The 17,309-nt window shown below is 40.8% G+C and overlaps 1 protein-coding gene across 4 annotated transcripts in view; it reads left to right on the top strand.

Annotated features, from left to right (window-relative positions):
* The window catches only part of TENT2 (terminal nucleotidyltransferase 2), a 1,237,070-nt gene that overhangs the window by 377,844 nt on the left and 841,917 nt on the right, over positions 1-17,309 (top strand). For all 4 annotated transcript variants that reach the window (XM_044063713.1, XM_044063711.1, XM_044063715.1 and 1 more), the window contains one exon: positions 12,766-12,832. In XM_044063713.1, coding sequence (XP_043919648.1) covers positions 12,766-12,832 — 67 coding nt within the window. The remainder of the gene's footprint in view (positions 1-12,765; positions 12,833-17,309) is intronic.

Below are 17,309 nucleotides of genomic sequence, written 5' to 3'. Positions count from 1 at the left end.
AGACTTTGGAATCCGGCCGACCGAAGGGCTGCCTGACGACAGGACAACCCATTTGTAAGGACTGCAGATGCATTCCTATCGGACATCTACATTTATGGTAGGTACAAAACTGTACTTTCTCTGCACTGCCCTTTGGTTTGTCTACTGCGCCCAGGGTATTCGCAAAGTGCCTGGCTCCAGTAATTACATTTTGCAGGCAAAGAAATATTCAAATATATCCATACCTGGACGATTGTCTAATTCACGCAGAAAACCAGGCCATACTTATAAATCATCTGGCGTTTGTAAAAAGGGTTCTGACTTGTCCAGGGTACACCATAAACGAAAAGAAATCACAGCTGGTACCCTCTCAACAGATTACATTTGTGGGTGCAAGCTTGAATACAACTGCCCAGATGGCTTTCCTCATGCCAGAAAAGCAAATTCATTTGGTAACTTCAAACAAGTGGCCACAAAAACCCTGCTATTTGCAAGACAAATACTGCAAGCCTTGGGGTTCATGGCCTCCTGCATTCTTCTAATTCCATATGCAAGACTGCATATGAGGAAACTTCAGTGGTACTTAAAAAGTCTATGGAGTCAACATTGTCACAGCCTGGAAACAATGATTCGTATCATACCTTGCCTACACCTGGAGTTCCTATGGTGGGCAGAGGCCTGCCACCAAAACAAGGGACTGCCATTCACAGTACCCCCTGCCGCCCAAACCCTAACTACAGACGCATCCGACTATGCATGGGGGGGCTCACCTAGCAGGGAAGTGCATTCAGGGCAAATGGAACCCAAATCAATTGCACCTACATATCAATCAAAAAGAAATGTTAGCTGTACAGAATGCTCTGACAGCCTTCAAGGACTACATTCATCCAGGATAACTAATGGTAAAGCGGACAACACCACGGTTATGTGGTACATAAACAAGCAGGGGGTACACATTCTTACCCCCTCTGCAGACTAGCCATGGCATTGTGGAACTTAGCCTTGATCTACCAAGTGCAACTACAAGCTCAATTTCTGCCAGGAAAACTGAATACTCTGGCAGACGGACTAAGCAGAAATCTCATGGACCCACACGAGTGGAAATTGGAACCATGGATTTTTTAACATGTTGACAAGCAAATGGGGGAGCCCAGACATAGATCTATTTGCCTCCCCCCAGAACTACCAGTTGGACAGATTTTGCACAAGGTCTCCTCACAAAAAAGCCAGGAAAGTGGATGCTCTGTCCTTCAACTGGAAAAACCTATCAGTCTACGCCTTTCCCCCTCTGCCTCTGCTCTCCAGAGTTCTGCTAAAAGTCAAACAGGACAAACCAAAAATGGTTTTGATTGCTCCAGACTGGCCATGCCAACACTGGTACCCACTTCTGTGCAGTGTGTCACAAATATCTCCATGGCACCTTCCTCAGACACATTCCTTACTGTCTCAGCAGGAGAACAAAATTCTGCACCCTCAGCTCCCAACATTGAACCTTGCAGCTTGGCTAATCACTTAAATTCACCCTTAGCATCCCTCAGCAAACTTGTGATGGATGTCATCTTGGAGGCGAGAAGACCCAGTACTAGAAAGTCTTATGCTGTCAAATGGAAAAGATTCTGTGCCTGGAACCAATCTTTAGGGATGAGCACAGCAGCGCCCAATTTACCTCAGATTTTGCAATACTTAACTGAGATGCTTCACAAGGGCCTGTCTTTTTCCTCTATTAAAATCCACGCATCAGCTAATTCGGTTCACTATAACACAGAACCACCCCTCTTTTCTCATCCCCTGCTCAGACAGTATCTCAGAGGGGCAAAGAACTTTAGACCACCCAGGAGAGCTCCTACCCCTGCCTGGGACCTTAACTTTGTTTTGGAAAAGCTCACTTTGTCTCAATTCGAGCCAGCTGCTACTGCAGACTGAAAATGTCTTTCTTGGAAAACAGCCTTCCTCTTAGCATTCACTTCAGTTAGAAGGATATCTGAATTTCAGGCCCTTATGGCAGTGGAGCCTTTCATCATCTTTCATGCAGACAGGGTATCTGAGGACCAATCCATCCTTCTTGCCCAAGGTGGTTTCCATTGTGGCTCTTAACCAGTCCATTCATTTGCCAACCTTCTGTCCCAGTTCACAAAACAAAGGGGAACAGATTCTGCATTCCTTGGACGTGCACAGACAAATTAGATTCTACTTGGACAGAACTAAGTGTCGAAGAAAATCTGAACAATTGCTTGTGGCATTTGCTTCTGTGGCAGAGGGGAAGGCTATTTCAAAACAAACCATTTCTAAATGGATAAGCCGTTGCATTCATTTCTACTATAAGCACCATGGAAAATTTATCCCCCAGGGGATCAGATCTCATTCCACCAGGGCTGCATCTACTTCTGCAGCCTTTCTCCGAGGTGTTCTTACCAGGGATATTCTAGAAGCTGCTACCTGGAGTTCAGTACATACTTTCACCAAGCATTACCATTTACCAATTTTCTGAAACTCCAGAGCTGGCTTTGCCACTGCAGTCTTGCAGGGCCTTATAGCTGGTCTTAATGCTGTATAAATCCATCCTCCCAACCATAGCTTTGGGAATCTACCCAAATGCAATGACTGCAACAGTGAAACACGAAGAATGTAGTACAGTTGTGTACACTTACCGTAAATGTAGATGTTCGAGTGTATTCGCTGTTGCAGTCCTAGTTACCCTCCCTCCAGCCCCCTGTTTTTCTCTTACTATACCTCTAATTTCTTTTAATGTGCTTAAAAGCCTTTTTGGTGTATTTGCTTTTGGTTGGAGGTATATTTCTGTGTTTTTAGTTTTATTTGCTCCCCATTTGGGGGGCACCTGACATCTGGGGCAAGAAAAACTGATGTAATGGCGTCGGCTGCATGTTTTATACCCCTGATGACCTGACATCATGGAAGAAGGGACAGCAACCGATACAGGACCCAAGACTTTGTTAATCAGGCCGACTGATCTGCCAGCAGATTACCCAAATGTAATGACTGGAACAGTGAATACACTCGAACATCTACATTTATGGTAAGTGTACATAATTATACTTTATGCCTTTTCAAAAAAAAAAAAAGGGAAGAAGCAGTTCTACCATAATTAGGCAAAGTTTATATTCTTTTTTCGAGAAAAACAAAAAATCATTTGGACAGGCCTTCTGACAGATGTTTGGTGTGGGCATTAAATGTGCTTTGAAATACTGTTCAGCAGCGCAGCTTGTACTGGACGTTTACAGAAGACCGATATAGTTTGTACACCTTTTGCATCTGAGGACAAAAAATACGTGGGCAACATTACACTTTTACCCATGTTGTCGTAAACTGATTACCATGTTACTGATAGAGGGCTTTATTATGTAACATTGGACTGTATGATTGGGCACATATGTGGGTGGGGTTGGTTGTTAGCATTTGTTAGTACTCTAAGGATGGTGGGTGGATACCATGTTTATGGATTTGTATATATTTTTATCATTATCTGTTCCTGTCTGCCAGCCATCCGCCGTCTTTCAGTCATTCGGCCCATTTGTTCCGCTGAGAAGTGAGAACTGGACACTGATGGCCAGGGTCTGTATTCAGTCATCAAACTGAAAAATCGCCAAACGGCATTAGATCAAATGCCATTCAGTGAAACTCCTTAGCCCCAACACCCCCGCTAATTATATATGCCAACTCCGAGATCACACTACAGTGGGGAAATCACACTACAGTGGGGAAAAGGCAAATTTCATGATCCCTACCGTAATGCAGTCTTATTTGAATGGCTCGATGAACAGTATGTTTGATGCTTTTCCGTTTGATGACTGAATGTAGACCTGATGGCTGTCGTCCAAGCAGGCACCATGGTTTTGCTTACTTTAGAATGTGACCTATCCCCCAGTGCCTGATGTATGTACTTGCAAGTGCAAGGACCTGTGGCATCATAATTTGCGGGGTGTGCACATTGCCATACATGTTGCATTAAGAGTACTGTATGAGTGCTATCTGGCATAGCTAAGTGCATGTTCCCGGCTTGAACATAAGCTGTATACATTTGTCTCCAGTAGGTACTGGCTTTGTAGCAGGATGGAGCACCTCCCTCCACCTAGGATGGGTGAGCTGGCGTTGATCACTTATTTCCAGCCTCCCTCGCCTAGTAGAGAAGGGTATGTGTTGGATTTATTTTGCTTATTTTTTTAGTAACAGTATTGTAGGTATTGAGCAAGTAGTATAGTAATGAAAGTGTCAGGAGTTTAGGGTTTGGGTGCAACAGACTGTGCCTCCTTGTCAGAAAGTGATTGGAATTGAGATGACAAAACCATATATTTAATGTAGTAAAACTAGGAGCAAGACAAGTCATTCCTGCCAGAAAGCTGGCTTCTGAGTTTAGCACTTTTCAGTATATTTGTGTCATACAGGACAAACAGTCTCGCGTATGGCGCACCTCATTACAAATGTCAGTAACCAAACCTTTTGTTACCATATGCAGAGACCTGTGAGACAATAGTTAAGGTGTCTGACAACTGATATTGACTTGATGTTTGCAGGAAGAAGTGCGTAATGTAGCAATTGCAGACTTTATCATAGCCTTAAAGGCACAGAGCAGACCATGGTTTGACTTGCAAAAGCCACATGACGCTGAAAATTTGATCTGATGTAAGTTTTCATTCATTCCTTGATATATGGGTTCAAATCCGATCCTCTTATCCAGCTCGGCCACTGTTCTACAGCTCATGGAAACCACAAACTCTCGAGCTCCTTCCCATAATGCTGTTGTACCCCTCCTTTTCCAGATCTCATTTGCCGCCATTGAGAACAGAAGTGGTCACTACAGCTGTCAAGCAAATATTGTTTCTTCTTAATAAGTGCTTCTTTGTTTATCTTTTTGATATTTCTAATTGTCCTCCCTTTACCAGTTGTCTTTCCTTACCATTGATAACTTTTCCTTTTTACCATAGTTGGTAATTCCTGCAGACTCATTTTTCAGCCAGTTTCTTTTAGCATTGTTGGTATAGTTTTTCTTTACCATTCATTGGTATTTCTCCAGTTTGCCATTGTGGTGGTCTTTACTCCTGGCTACTGTTTAAAAAAAAAAAACTTTTCCTTTCTTTCGACATACTGTTTTTTCAGTGTTTTGTTACTGTACTGTTTGATAATAGGGATCATGGCAGATAAACCTTAGGGTTTTAAGAAATGTGTTAAATGTGGGCACAAGATTCCCCTATCTGATGCGCATTCATTGTGTTTACTGCTTAGGACCTGATTATTTACAAGCCTCCTGTTCTGTTCTGTTTGTACATCTTTCAATCTGAGAGCCTTTGTGGATCGGAAAAATAAATTGATTCGACCTTAAGAGAATCTCTTTCAGGAGCTCAATCCTCCAAGCTTGACAAAGAAGAGGCCTTTTGAATAACCTGGCTATTCTCTGTCTTCAGATCCGACCTAGGAGCCCAGAAAGAAGATTAGTTTGATCCTACCACTTCACACACCAGGTACGTCTCTTGAAATAGTACTCCCTTGGAGATGCGATCATTTCCCAGAGCCAGGTATGCTTTGCCTCTGGATCCAGTTCCATATTGGATCCCATTGCCCTGGAAAGACTTCTTTCTCCCTCCCATCACCTCTTCCTGTTCATCCAGAAGTCTCACAGAAGCGGACATGGATAGAATGATGAGGAAGTTTCTTTCAACACATATGGAAATGGGAGGTCTCCTGGCCCCTAACCCAATGGGTCTGGAGGCCTTAACTCATACAACTCCACCTATTCTGGCTCCTTCTCCAGTCTGTCCTTCAGTTTCGTAGCCTTTGGATCCAAGTATTCAAGTGCCATTTGCTTTGGATCCAAAGATACCAGTTTCCTCTGATCCAGTGCCTTCTCCAAGTTTATTTTCTCTGACAGTGGCGAAGCTGGAGGGCTCTCTGAACCGAAGTTTAATTGTCTGATCTGAGGGATTAGAGTCGACTGCATAGTTCTCTCAGCCATCTCTGCCTCTCAGAGCTTTGCCATTCGATAACCCTGTTCCAAGTCCTGCTTCAGGGATGGTGTCTTGGGCTGGAGAGAATTGTCAGTCCAGAAGCAGGTCTTCTTGACCGGTTTCTTTCTCCCCAGGACAGTCTGCTTTCGAGGTGGTGGAGAGAGTATTCACATCTAGAGGTCAGATGGCTCCTCCTCCCTCGGATCCTCCTCTTGATTGTCAGATGTCTTTGTATCGTGAGCCTTAGCATTCTACTCTGCAGGAGCAGCCATCACAAAGTCTCCAAGCAACCCCACAAGGCATTGTTGTCTCTTCTGATACTTCTCCAGAGAAGCCACTGAAGAAGCCCCTAGGAAGAGAAAGTGAAAGAGGAGGCACTTGGACTCCCCCCAGCAGCCACCAAGAAAAACTTGCAGAACAGAGTTCTTTTGTCCACACCCCTAAGGGGGGGGGGGGTGTCTAAGGCACCGGACAGATTTGGGAATCAAATTTATATATCGGAGACCTTTGCACTCGGGTCCCTGAATTTCTTGGTGCACTTTACCAAATTACAGAGAGATATGATCAAAGTGCTCTCAGAAACCCTCTCAGGGACTAGTATTGCTGAGGCAGAGTATTCTATTGCTTCACAGTTAGCCACCCTTCAGTCCATTTCGAATTCATCTACGAGGCTTATCTCACATGCAGCTTGAAGGAGCCTCAAGAGTGGCAGGTTCAGGCATTTCCATGAGGGCACATGCCTGGTTGCTGTTGTGTGATTTTTGCTGAGCCCTTCAAGTCCTCCATCAGTGCTGTCTTTAGAAGTTCATTGTTTGGACCCAAGGTTAAGGACACACACACTCCAAGTGTGTAAAAGAGGGAAATACTCTTGTCTGCTGTTGGTGTACTTTTTTTGGACTCTTCAAAGAACCTTTTCCAGGAATCAGTGAGGTGGTCAAAAGATGTGGTTCAGGAAATCCCAGGGTCCATTCCATTATCCAAGTCTAGAAAGCTCTCATAGGGGCAGAGGGGAGAACTCCCAACAGAAGACACAATCCAGGTGCAGAAGGGTTTTGCAAGAACCAGGGGTTTAGAGATTATTTCTCTAAGACCCTATTAGCTCTCCTGAAAGGAGGCCTGATTTGCCCACCTGTGGAGGTAGTCGAGGGTCATTTATCCCTGCACCAGAGATCCAGGCTAGACTTAACAAAAGATAATAAAAACCAGCGACCACGCTCAGAGAGCGTAATTAACTTCAAAATAAAATAAAAAAGCCACTGCACAGTGTACACCAAAAATATCCGTTTAATGGAAACAAATGAGCAAAAACTAAACGCTTTCACCGTCTTAATTGTTAGGGCTTCATCAGAGACTCTGATGAAGCCATAACAATTAAGAGGGTGAAAGTGCTTAGTTTTTGATTAACAAAAGATACTTGGGTGCAGATGATCTTTTTCCAGAGGCTATGTAATTACCTTTTCCCTGTTACCGCCATTACAGAACAAAATTCCCAGCATTCCACCCAGTCAGAGGAAGGCAGCATCTTTAGAAAGAGTTATCCAGGAGGTCCCACCACACTAGAAAGGATACGGAACTTATTTAAGATTCTTTTTAGTGTTAAAGAAGACAGTGGACTGGGGACAATTTCGGATCTCAACATTCTAAACCAGTCCGTTCAACATATCAGGTTCCTGATGGTCATGGTTCAGTCCATTTTTCCTTTTCTGCACAAGGACGACTGGTTGTGCTCTGCAGGATGAGTACTGTCACATGGAAAAAAAAACACATACTGTCCAGAAGATACCTACGTTTCGGCTGGGAGACAGTCACTACCATTTCGAGCACTGCCTTTAGGGGTCTCACCACAGTTCCCAAGCTATTTACCAAATGCAGGGCAGTGGTAGCAGCTCACTTCATACTACAGGAATTCAGTGCTTCCATACTTCGACAACTGGCTCCTCACCGCCTTGATCAAGCATCTGTTGCTAACAACTTGGGACTATGTACTCCAAACTTGTTCCAATCTGGGCATCGCAATCAACCACGAAATCTCAACTTGAACATTCTCAGTCCCTAGAATTCATAGGAGCCAATTTCAGTAGAAAGTAATGATAGTGTCTCTGGCCTTACAGAGATTTCAAACTAACCTTTTTCAAGTCAGCAGAATAATACGGAGTTCATCACAAGGTATTATAGACTCTGGGGTCCATGTCAGCATCCATAGTTCTGCTCCCACTAGCGAGGTACCATCTGAGAATTCTACAGTGGATATTGGCAACCCAGTGGTCCATTTTAAATCAGCCCTTGTCCACCAAGGTCAGCATAACTGAGGCTTGCAAAAGATTTCTTTGGTGGTAGACTCACTATGCATTGCAAGGTCATCCATTCATCCTTCAACCCAAGGCCATAGTGACCATGGATGCTTCCCAGATTGGGGGGGCATTTCTTGAGAAAGACTGTTAAGTCACATGGTTCCTCGAAGAGACTGACTTGCATACCAGTGTGCTGGAAATGAGAGCAGTACTCCGAGCATTGCCGGCATTCCAAGACACACTCCCAGGACTATTGTGATCCAAATGGACAATATGTCTGTGGTGTGGTATATCAACAAGCAAGGAGGAACAGGATTTTACCCCTTGTGTTGAGAATGTATGAGAGTTTGGTAATGGGCGATCTCTTCAAATCGATTTAGGATAGGAATGCATATAGCGGAGAAATCGATGTGATAGCAGACAAGCTGAGCAGGCCCATTTTATTACCTCACAAGTGGTTTCTCAACACAGAAGTGATGGAAATGATATTCTGCCAATGGGGCCAGCCATGCTGTGATCTATTTGCATCTCCCCTGAACAACAAATGCAGCAGATTCTTTGCCCTAATTCCTCTGCCGTTGGAGTCACTGATAGATGCTATTCTTCACAACTGGCCCCCAGGTCTCCTCTGTGCTTGGGTCTGAAGAGCAAAAGCTGAAAATGGCGAATGCTCTTATATCGAAAAAAAAAAAAAGACGAAACCACATAATGTCGAACGGCCGAAACAGCGTTTTTTTTTTCTCCTAGGGAAAAAAATCACTGGGCCATTCTTGGGACTTTGCCATTTCCTCGACTGTGGTGCGGTCTCGGAGTTGGTATATTTAAGTTGGGGGGGGTATGGGGGCCAAAGCCCCCACTGTATTTTGTCTGTAAACTTTTTTTATTTGTTTTTATTTTTTTTATTTTGGAGCAGCTTATTTATTTATTTATTTTTCACTGGGGGAAAAAATTGGTGTTTCGTACATTAAACATTGTGTGGTTTCATTTTTTTTTTTTTAAATTCGACACTGCGATGGTGGTGCCTGTGGTAGCGTTGTTGCCTCACAGTAAGACGTCCTGTTCGATTCTCAGCTAGAGCGTCTTCTGTGTGGAGACATGCGTGAATGGGCGTACCTTCGTTGAAGGTTGTGCGTCAGGGCTGGCAACTTGGCACGTAAAAATCTACTGCCAATCATTAGCGGACCGGAGTTCCGCTGTGGCGACCCCTAACTGGGAAAAGACAAAAGACACAACAACAACAACATAAGAGCGTTCACTGTTTTCAGCTTTTGATGTTATGCTATAGACCCCTATGCTTATCCCCCAACCACCTTAATCCCCAGATTTCTACAGAAAGTATCTAATTTTAAAGAGCAGCATCATCCTCATGTTCCCTCATTGGTCTCCACATAGTTTCCCCTTCCTTTCACCTAATCTAGTTTACCCACCTTGGATTCTGGGTCCGGTTCCAGACCTGTCTCACCCGACAGATTTTGGGCCTCATGCATCATGTGCGGACATTGGATCAACCAATTACTGAAGACCGAATTTAGTGTAAAAGCATTCATGATGAAGACTTGATAAAAACAAACTCCAAAACTTATAAAATTAAAAACAGGTACTGTTGAAACAGAAACCGAACCAGCGAGATGACAAAACTGAATATTTATTTGAAGCGCTTTTCGTTGGCTTAATAAGCTAACTTCCTCAGAATTCTGAAGAATAACTTCCTCAAAGATTTCTTGTTTCTGAAGAAGTTAGCTTATTAAGCTGACGAAAAGCGCTTCAAATAAATATTCAGTTTTGCCGTCTCGCTGGTTCGGTTTCTGTTTCAACAGTACCCGTTTTTAATTTTATTCGTGATGAAGACTCCGAAAGTGCTACACACATCAGTATTTAATTTTTAGTTTCTAAATTTCAAATTGTTTTTTTTACTTGTAACTTTTTAATTCAGATAGTTATCTTTGACACAAAGCACATTTATATGAAAGGCTTGTTTTTATGAAAGGTTAGTTTATTAAGGGTTACCCCTGTGGGGATTCCAGGGCTTGCCCCCATAATTGTCATCCATTACATAATGGCTCGACCCATAACACACCAGCTCCATTTGATTGGTTTGCTTCCCTGGACACACCCCTCTTCTAGGCAATATATTGAACTCCCTGTTCTCTGTAAAACTTAAACTGGATTGAGCAGCGCTCAAATGCTTTTACAATAATACTTTTAAGAAACAGAAGACTGACCACGAGTTTTTTTTTTTTTTTTTATTGATCTAACTGGAGCTACAAAGTTTACTCTTCTATTACCAACCTTTATCCTTTCGCCTTCACAGGTTCTGAACCAGCTGGTCAAAGTCAAGAAGGCGGTGATGAATTGAACAATCCTTCAAGACATATTTAATACGAGCTAAAAAGTCACATCTTAATTAAATAAAATAAAATTTTGGTGACCCTTGGTTGGGTATTTGAGCTGCATGTTTTAACTTTGCAGCATTTGAGTTAAAAGTTTAACCAGAATTTTAATATTTCTGAATTTTACCTGTTCTACTATTTCTGGTATCCGCTGTTTTATTTTCTAGTGTGACCAGACTCCATTTCCTGATCTGTTACCCAGTTTACTCACTGTTTAGACAGCAAGACATCATTTGTAATTTTTTTACTTTTCTGATCTGTCCTCAAGTACTTTCATCAGTACCCCATGGGCAGAGGAAGTGGATGTGTTGTAAATAAATAAGGATTTTACTCCAAAAATCTACAAGAGCAGATTGAAAAGATTTGTCTTTTGGACACAAGAATATGACAACGGACCCTTTTTTAGCACCAGTACACAAGATCCTTGAATTCCTGACTTCCATTTTCAGTGGGGGGAGGGGTAGTTCTTCTGCAGTTAAGGTTCATCTAGCTGCTATCTCAAATTTCTACTTTAACATCTTAAGGTCTTTGTAAAGCCTGTATAAAAGAACCATTTTTACTAAAGCCCCACTTCAAGGACCCTGCTCCACCTTGGGATCTTACCATAATGTTACAGGCCCTAACTCAGCGACCTTTTGAACCTGCAGCAAGATGTGAGCCACGATATCTGACTTCAAAAACAATTTTTCTCATAGGCATAACATGAGCTAGAAGAGTGTCAGAACTGCAAGCCTCATCTTCTAAGCCTCCTTAGTAAATCTTTCACAAGGATAAGGTATCTTTAAGAAGCAACCCTTCCTAAGGTGGTGTCAGGATCTAACATTAATCAAACCATTAATCTCCTGTTTTCTTTCCAAATTTCCCTAACAAAGGCGAATACATGTTGTACTAATTGGATGTTCATAGAGAATTAAAATTTCTATTTGCACAGATTTGACAAATTTAGGAAATCTAGCCATTTCCTTTTCTGAAACCAAATTGGGTCAAACCGTCTCGAAAGTAACTATCAAAATGGGTGACTGTATTTCCTTTGTATATAACAAGCTGGGTTTGGTCCTGCCAAAACTATTAAAAGCCTGTTCAACTAGATCCATGGCGACTTTATCAACCTTCCTATCCAGAATTTCCATGGGCAATATTTGTACAGTTAAAACTCGGGCTAACCCTCATACCTTTATTACTCATTACAAACTGGGTCTGGTCTTGAGGGAGAAGAGCAGCGTTCGGCTCTACAGTACTCAGGAATATCCTTCCTTAGACTCCTAAGGAAGAATCTTGAGAGTTTGTGGTTTCCATGAGATGTAAAACATTGGAAGAGTCTGATCTGAGAATTGGATTTGAACCCATATGCTGAGGAAGAATGAAAATGGGCAACACAGATGGAAGTTTTTTTTACTTTTGCGTAGGATAACTTGGATGTCAGTGGAAGTAACTTCATATATTTACCCAGGTGTTGTGGTTGACTGGTTATGTAGAAGCAAGCATTTGCAGTAGAAGAAAGTGTCATTTATTTGTCTGAATTTTTGGGATGCTGTAGCATAAATTCTAAACCCAGTTGCTGAACTATCATTTACGAAAAGACGGAGACCTATTAAAGCTAATGTAATTGAATGTGGCTAGAATAATTTAGGGCCATTAGGGAGTGTCTTGTTAGGATTGGTATAATGCACTGTGTGTGCTTTTTTAGGAGGCTTGATGAGAGCATAAGTAAGGGAAGGGATCATCCCATTATTAAATGGAAAATCAAGGGCAGATATGCTTACTCGGCATGCATTGTGAGGTAGAACTGAATAGGTGGTGCAGTAAAGTTAACTAATACTAGGCAGCAACAGTACTGGTTTTAAGTTTAATTGGGTCAGTGAAGGATTAGGTGGTCATGTTGGTTGTTTTGATGTAGGGGAGACTGTATGGGTTTAAACAATGGATGTTAAAAATAGGCAAATTTTCAGTCATGCTTTATTTATTTGTTTATTTATTAACTGACTAGTTTGTTTTATGAGAGATTTTTTTCTGACCAAAGCCATTTTTGGTGATTAAATTACAATTAAAAAGTAAATTTTATTAATTGCTTTACTGTTTAAAGTATGTTGCATCTCATTAAGTTTTTTAAAGCTTAGAAAAATCTTTGGGTATCTTTTATTTTAACAGCTTACATTGAAAGACCTCAGTTAATCAGAGCGAAAGTGCCCATTGTCAAGTTCAGAGATAAAGTCAGGTGAGTGTAGTACATTTATTAATGTTGCTGTTGATTTTTCTAAACTGACTTGCCTTAAGTTTTAAAATTTCATGGAGATCTTATGCAGTGTGTGCATATGTAAATGATCCCTTTTGATTGGCGGGGGTCGGTCTGTTTTTGAGGTTTGGTAGTAGCATTAATTTGCTGTATTTTACTAGTTTGTGGTGTGTGTGTGTTCATGTGTGTACGTGTATGTGTCTCTCTCTCTCTTTACATATATCCGTGTGTGTGTGTATGTGTGTGTGTGTATATATATATATATGTATATATATATATATATATATATGTATATACATATATATACTACTAACTTACAAAATCCTTACCGTCCTGAACCACCATGCCCCAACCAGACAAATTAGAACAAAAAACAAACATGCTCCATGGCTCTTTAAAGAAACCAAACAAAAAATCAAAGATGGAAACAAATATTGGGTAATATGGAAAAAGACTCAAAGTCCCATCCACCAACAAACCTTCAGACAACTAAGAAATCAAACTAAAAAAGCTGTAATATCAGATAAAAAAAACTACTACCTACTATCCCAACAAGCGAATCAAACCAAACCACAAAAGTTCTGGTCCAGCATCAACCAACTACTCCACCCAGGGCAATCGACCACTCCTAGCCCTCAAAGTACTGAACACAAAACTTCAATAAATATAGCTAATGATTTTAACACATTCTTCACTAACACTATACAAACACTAGCTAGCCAGCTCTCACCTCAGAACTTCACTTTACCTACTAAAAAAACAAACTCTTCTCCTTCCTTTCAACTTCAACCCATCCCTACATCATATGTGCTTACCCTCCTTCAGAAATTGAAACCATGCTCTCCCTCAGCAGACCAACTACCTGCAGAATTTCTGCAACTAGCCGCTAAAGCCATTGCCTTCCCAATATCAATCCTGATCAACAGAACCATTACTGAAAGTTATATCCCTTCTATATGGAAAATCTCCCATATTATCCCCCTCCACAAAGGTGGCTAATCTACCGAGCTTTCCAATTATCGACCCATTGCCCTCCTCTCACTTCTAGCTAAGATTATGGAAAAATGCATCCACAAACAACTGCTTCAACATTTAACACAAAATAACCTTCTAGCTAACTGCCAGCATGGTTTTAGACCTTCACATAGTACCTCCACTGCCCTTCTCTCCTTTACAGATACTATCAACAAACACCGTAGTCTAAACAAACTCTCTTCTGCCCTATTCATTGACTTATCTAAAGCTTTTGACATGGTGAATCACCAAATTCTCATTACCATAATAAAATCCCTATCACTTGATACATCCTCCATACAGTGGTTCCAGTCCTACCTTGACAATAGACAGCAGGCAGTACTATGGCACAAGTCTCTCTCTACCCACTTACCAGTCAACCTCGGTGTCCCCCAAGGATCCATCCTTGGACCTCTACTTTTTTCCATTTTCATCAGTGACCTCCACCTAGCCATCCCTCAAGCCTCATGTATACAATATGCAGATGATTCCACACTTATATGCTCCGCCTCATCCTCTTCAGACCTCCTATACCTTACCCAACAAGTCTTCAACACAGTAGAGAAATGGTTCACTCATAGATGCCTTCTCTTAAACCCCAAAAAGACTAAACTCCTTCTTTTCTCTCCCACTAGTAAATTCCCCCCATTGGATTTCTCAGTCACTTCTATCAACAAAACTATTATATCCCCTGAAGCTACCACTAAACTATTAGGAGTCACCATCGACAATAAACTAAACTTTGATATACATATAAACAATACTATAAAATCTGTTAATAAAAAATTAGGCTCCCTGTATCAGATTAAATCTTTTCTCCTACTCTCTGCTCGTACAACAATAGCACACACACATCTAATATCTCCTATTCTATATGCCACACCTATCTTTACTAAACTATCTAAAAATAACCTCAGCAAACTGGAAAGGTCCTATAATAACATCGCCAGATTTGCCACAGGAAACCCATTTCAAACCCATCATTGCCTCAGTTTAAAACAGCTAGGCTGGCTTGAACTACAGAACCTAATTAAATTCCATCAACTAACTATAGCTGACAAAACCCTTTACACACCATCCAAAACACCTGCTCTATCCACACTAATCACTCCCTACAAGAACCTAGATTCCCTAAGGTCTTCACATAAACTCATAGCAAATTCTACCAAAACAAACAACAAGGCCGGTGACTCTCTTTTTTTTCTAATACAGTAGGGAAAGCCTGGAATTTTCTACCAAATGATATTTCTACACTTCCCTCACTGTCCAGTTTCAAAAACAATCTGAAAGTATATCTCAAATCTCACTGGCTATGTCATTGCTCCAAACCTGACTAGCTCTATAGTCACCCTAAACTCTGATCTTTCCCTTCAGAAAAAAGAAGAAAAAAAAATTTTTGTTTTGTTTTTTTGGGATATTAACTGCATCTACTGTTAAGATTGGATTCTATACTGACAATTTACTTAGAAGTGTTATAATTATCCTGTAATTCAGTCTGTTTTATGCTTTTTTTGTATTGTTTTTGTTTATATGTTTGATTCGTAGAAATTAGTTAAATTAGCTGTATTTACCTAGGAGCTTTTCTCCCCGGGCCTCTACTGAAAATGGACATGTATCCAGTTAGACTAGCCCGGCAAACAAATGTAAAATAAATTTTATATATATATATATATATATATATATATATATATATATATATATATATATATATATATATATGTGTATACACACACACACACAGTGGATATAAAAAGTGATAGGTTTTTGTGATATATAAAAAAAAATGAGAACACAATAAATAATTTCAAAACTTTTCCCACCTTTAATGTGACCTATAACCTGTACAGTTCAATTGAAAAACAAACAAACAAATCTGTTGGGGGAAAAATATAAAAAATTTAAGAAGTACAATATGCTGGTTGCATAAGTGTGCACACCCATAAACTAATACTTTGATGATTTAATTACACCATTCAGTCTTCTTGGGTAGCAGTCTATCAGCGTGGCACATCTTGACTTGGCAATATTTGCACTCTTCCTTGCAAAAGCACTCCAAATCTGTCAGATTGCAAGGGCATCTCTTGTGCACAGCCCTCTTCAGGTCACCCCACAAATTTTCTATTTAATTTAGGTCTGGGCCATTCCAAAACTTTAATTTTCTTCTGGTGAAGCCATTCTTGTGGTTGATTTGGATGTATGCTTGGGGTCATTGTCGTATTGAAAGGTGAAATTCCTCTTCATAGTCAACTTTCTAGCAGACACCTGAAGGTTTTGGGCCAAAAGTGACTGGTATTTGGAACTGTTCATAATTCTCTCCACCTTGACTATAGCCCCAGTTCCAGCTGAAGAAAAGCAACCCCAAAGCGTGATACTGCCACCAGCTTGCTTCACCGTGGGATTCTGTTTTTTTGGTGATGCGAAGTGTTTTTGCACCAAATGTACCTTTTGAAATTGTGGCCAAAATGTTCAACCGTGTTCTCATTAGACTGTAACACTGCTTTGGGGAGACTTGATGTATTGTTTTGCAAATTTTAGCTGGGCCTGGATGTTTTTCTGTGTAAGAAAAGGGTTCTGTCTTGCAACCCTACTCTATAGTCCAGACATATGAAGAATACAGGAGATTGTTCTTACATGTAGTCTACAACCGATACTTGCCAGAAATTCCTGGAGCTCCTTCAGTGTTGCTGTAGGTCTATTTGCAGGCTCCCTGACCAGTTTTAGTCTTGTTTTTTCATCAATTTTGGAGAGACGTCCAGTTCTTTGCAATGTCACTATCCCATATTTTCTCCACTTTTTCATGACTGTCTTCACTGTGTTCCATGGTATATCCAATGCAGTGGAATTCTTTTTGTACCCTTCTCCGGACTGATACCTTTCAACAATGAGCTCCCTTTGATGCTTTGTAAGCTCTCTGCGAACCATGGCTTTTGCTGTAGCAGGCAACATAGTAAATGTCAGGAAAGTCTTACTAGGACAGCTGAACTTTATTTGGTGTTAATCAGAGTCTCTTTAATTGATGGCATGTGTGTACCCAAGAAGACTGAATGCTCTAATTAAATCAGAAGGTGGTTCAACAAAGTATTAGTTTAAGGGTGTGCACACTTATGCAACCAGCTTATTGTATGGTTTTTTTTTTATATTTTTATATTTTTCCCCTAACAGATTTGTTTGTTTTTCAATTGAATTGTAAAGGTTATAGGTCACATTAAAGGTGGGAAAAGTTTTGAAATGATTTATTGCAAAGGTTATAGGTCGCATTAAAGGTGGGAAAAGTTTTGAAATGATTTCTTGTCTAATTTTTTTATATCACAAAAACCTGGCATTTTAACAAGGGAGTGTAAACTATTTGTATCAACTGTGTGTGCGTGTCTGTGTGTGTATATGTATGTGTATATAGTATCTATATGTAGTTGTGTGTGTGTATGTGTGTGTTGTTTTTGTTTTT

Source organism: Protopterus annectens, chromosome 2.part2 (genome assembly GCF_019279795.1).
Source record: "Protopterus annectens isolate FY-2018-M chromosome 2.part2, PAN1.0, whole genome shotgun sequence".
Taxonomy (NCBI): Eukaryota; Metazoa; Chordata; order Ceratodontiformes; family Protopteridae; genus Protopterus; species Protopterus annectens.
Note: the sequence above shows the minus strand (reverse complement) of the source record. Positions and strands in the feature narration are given on the sequence as shown.